The sequence below is a fragment of the Myotis davidii genome, unplaced genomic scaffold, assembly GCF_000327345.1.
Source record: "Myotis davidii unplaced genomic scaffold, ASM32734v1 scaffold1786, whole genome shotgun sequence".
Lineage (NCBI taxonomy): Eukaryota > Metazoa > Chordata > Mammalia > Chiroptera > Vespertilionidae > Myotis > Myotis davidii.
In genome coordinates, this window is record NW_006297147.1 from 226,465 (window position 1) to 229,807 (window position 3,343).

Consider the following 3,343-nt stretch of genomic DNA (forward strand, 5'->3'; position numbering starts at 1 on the left):
ACTCAGGGGTCCCAAGTTCGATTCTGGGCAAGGGCATGTACCTTGGTTGCGGGCACATCCCCACTTGGGGGTGAGCAGGAGGCAGCTGATCGATCTCTCTCATTGATGTTTTTGGCTCTCTATCCCTCTCACTTCTTCTCTGTAAAAAATCAATAAAATATATACTTTAATATCCTATAAAAGGGTAATATGCAATTGGATCAAATGGTGGATCCACCCACCAGTCACTATGACATACACTGACCATCAGGGGGCAGACACTCACCACAGGAGCTGCACCTAACCTGTAGCCCCTGATGGCTTGATCAGGGTCTGCCAACCTCTCATTCTCCCCCCCTCCCCCCACCCCGGCAGGCTCCATTTGCCTGATGGTGAACAGGAAGGTGAGGGGTGAGGCAGGCTGCCGGCAGCCAGGGAAGATGGCCCTAATCTCAAGCTAGGCCTAGGGACCATACACGCACATGAATTTTGTGTGCCGGGGGTCTACTAAAAACATATTTAAGAAAAAAAAAATATTGACAGCCCTACTTGATTTGGCTCAGTGGATAGAGCATCAGTCTGCAGACTGAAGGGTCCTGGGTTCGATTCCAGTCAAGGGCACATGACCAGGTTGCAGGCTCGATCACCAGCAGGGGGCTGAAGGCAGCCGATTAATGATTCTCATCATTCATGTTTCTAATGTTTCCATCTTTCTCTCCCTTCCCATCTGCAATCAATAATATATTAAAAAAATTGACAGAGGTTGTGAACCTGGTGATAGGACACAGGTGTAGAAGAAAAAAAAGATGCAGGGACATAAAATTGGCAAGACACCTGGGTAAATAACAAATTATAACATACACATGTGGCTCAGTGGGTTCCCATTCAAGGTACATATCCTGGTTGCATGGTCAACCCCCAGTAAAGGATGCGCAGGATGGAGCTGATTATGTGTCATCATAGATAGTTCTATTTCTCTCTCCATCACCCTTCCTCTCTGAAATTAATAAAAAGTTTAAAAAATAAGTGCAAAGTACACACATACATGATTTTCACAGCACTCATATTTATTGGGAATCTCCCTACTCTTGATGTTGCAGTGTATGAGATTCAGTTCAGACAAATAGGGCTTCATGGAATTTCTTATAGTATTGCTATGGTTTAACAAAAAAAATCTACATTTCCTACATATCCAAGACCTTCCTCCAATGTGAACTCTTTGTGGGGAGTAGGGTAAGAATTTTGGATAAAAGATTCCCCATATTAACTACACTCATCAGGCCTTTCTCTAGTGTGAATTTTCTCATGACAACTAAGGCAATACTTGGTGGTAAAAGACTTCCCACACTCACTGCATACATAAGGCTTTTCTCCAGTGTGAACTCTCAGATGACGACGGAAGCTACTACCACTGATAAAAGATTTTCCACATTCATTGCACTCATAAGGCCTTACTCCAGTGTGAACTTTCTGATGACGACGGAAGGCACTAGTACTGGTAAAAGATTTCCCACATTCACTGCACTCAAAAGGCCTTTCTCCAGTGTGAACTCCCATCTGATGGTAACGAAGGCTACTTCCACAGGTAAAGGATTTTCCACATTCACTGCACACATGAGGCTTTTCCCCCGTGTGAATTCTCTTATGACGATTAAGGACATTATTCCGAGTAAATGATTTCCCACATTCACTGCACTCATAAGGCTTTTCTCCAGTGTGAATTCTCTGATGACATTGGAAGCCATGTTTCTGAACAAATGATTTCCCACATTCACTGCACTCATAAAGCCTTTCTCCAGTATGAACTCTCTGATGATAACGAAGATGATAGATACTGTTAAAAGATTTCTCACATTCATTGCACTTATGCCTTTCTCCAGTGTGCAATTTCTGATGATAACGGAAGCCACTACTACTGACAAAAGATTGCCCACATTCATTACACTCATAAGGCCTTTCTCCAGTGTGAACTCTCATCTGGTGGTAACGGAGGCCACTTTTACAGGTAAAAGATTTTTCGCATTCACTGCACTCATAAGGCATTTTTCCAGTGTGAACTATCTGATGGTCACGAAGAAAACACATCCTGGTAAAAGATTTTCCACATTCAATACATTGATAAGGCCTTTCACCTTTGTGACAACTCTGATGCGAAAGGAGGCCAGTAATACTGGTAAAAGAATTCCCAAATTCACTGTGCTCAGAAAGCTTTTTTTCTGCATGAAATCTCTGATGGTAACAAAAAGTAGAAAATTCGGCAAAATATTTTCCACATTCACGGCAACAGAAATATGCTTGGCCAGTAGGGACACCGCTGTCCCAAATACATGTGTAGTTATAGCCAATGGCTTTCTTACTTTCTTTTGTAGTAAAATAATTATTTTTCCCTTGATATGTCACCCCACACATTGAGATACCATTTGGCTTGTCACTGATCTGAGTATCCTTTTGCTGGAAATGGCCTGCCATGCTAAGGATGTACTGCTCCACCTCTCCACAGGTAAAAAGGTTCTGAAACACATTGAAATTGCAGCTGTTTTCAAGTGAGACACTGTTCACCCCTCTTATCAAAGGCTTCTCTCTCAAGTACTGCTGCTGGTGCTGGTGAAACTGTGCACTGAAATAAAATTGTTTTGAACATGCCCCACACCTAAACAGTATCTCCCTGTGTTGTAATACCTGCTGATGAGTCAAGTGGAAAATGTTTCTCAAAACTAGTAAATCTCGCAGGGGTGGCTCTTCTGGGAAGACAAAGCTAACTTGGCATTCATTGCCTGTGACACTCTTACAGAAATGTTCTCTTCAAAAGGTGCCTCCACATTCTCTGCTCCACAGCAGCAACCTAAATAAAAGGAAATGCAGGTGAAGTACATGATGACTTTGGAAGGAAGAAATACCCTCATCTCAACTGTCTATCTGTCACAACCAGGCATGATTGCATGGGATGCTTTTTAAGACCAGTGAGTTAGACTCTGAGGAAATGGCTGTTATACATTACTTGACTCCTAAGTTCACTCAATGGTGGAGACCTTAGCAAGGGAGGGGCAGGAACACATGATGAGACACAAACAAGAGAGGCAGGGTTCCCAAGTTGTTCCTTTACAAACAGCTTCCTACGGGACCATTCTAACTGTTGATGCAGCCTGTGTAGAACAATATGAATGTGCTCAAACATATTAAAACCCATTGCATTCCAGCACATGATGTGTATGGTTAATATAATATGTGACACACCAAGCCTGTAAAGGCATGGATCAAGGTTGGAGTGCAGTAAAGAGGAACCTGTATGGGAATCAGTTGAGGTACATAGTTTAGAGAGGTAAAGATTATCCATAAGCTGGAAACCTAAGTGGAAATTATAACG

The 3,343-nt window shown here is 42.5% G+C and overlaps 1 protein-coding gene across 1 annotated transcript in view; it reads right to left on the minus strand.

Moving 5' to 3' along the window:
• Positions 1-1,364: 1,364 nt before the first annotated feature.
• Positions 1,365-3,343, minus strand: part of LOC102763430 (zinc finger protein 211-like) — a 12,309-nt gene continuing 10,330 nt past the window's right edge. The window contains 3 exon segments of the mRNA XM_015569906.1: positions 1,365-1,460; positions 1,462-2,699; positions 2,702-2,821. Coding sequence (XP_015425392.1) covers positions 1,365-1,460; positions 1,462-2,699; positions 2,702-2,821 — 1,454 coding nt within the window.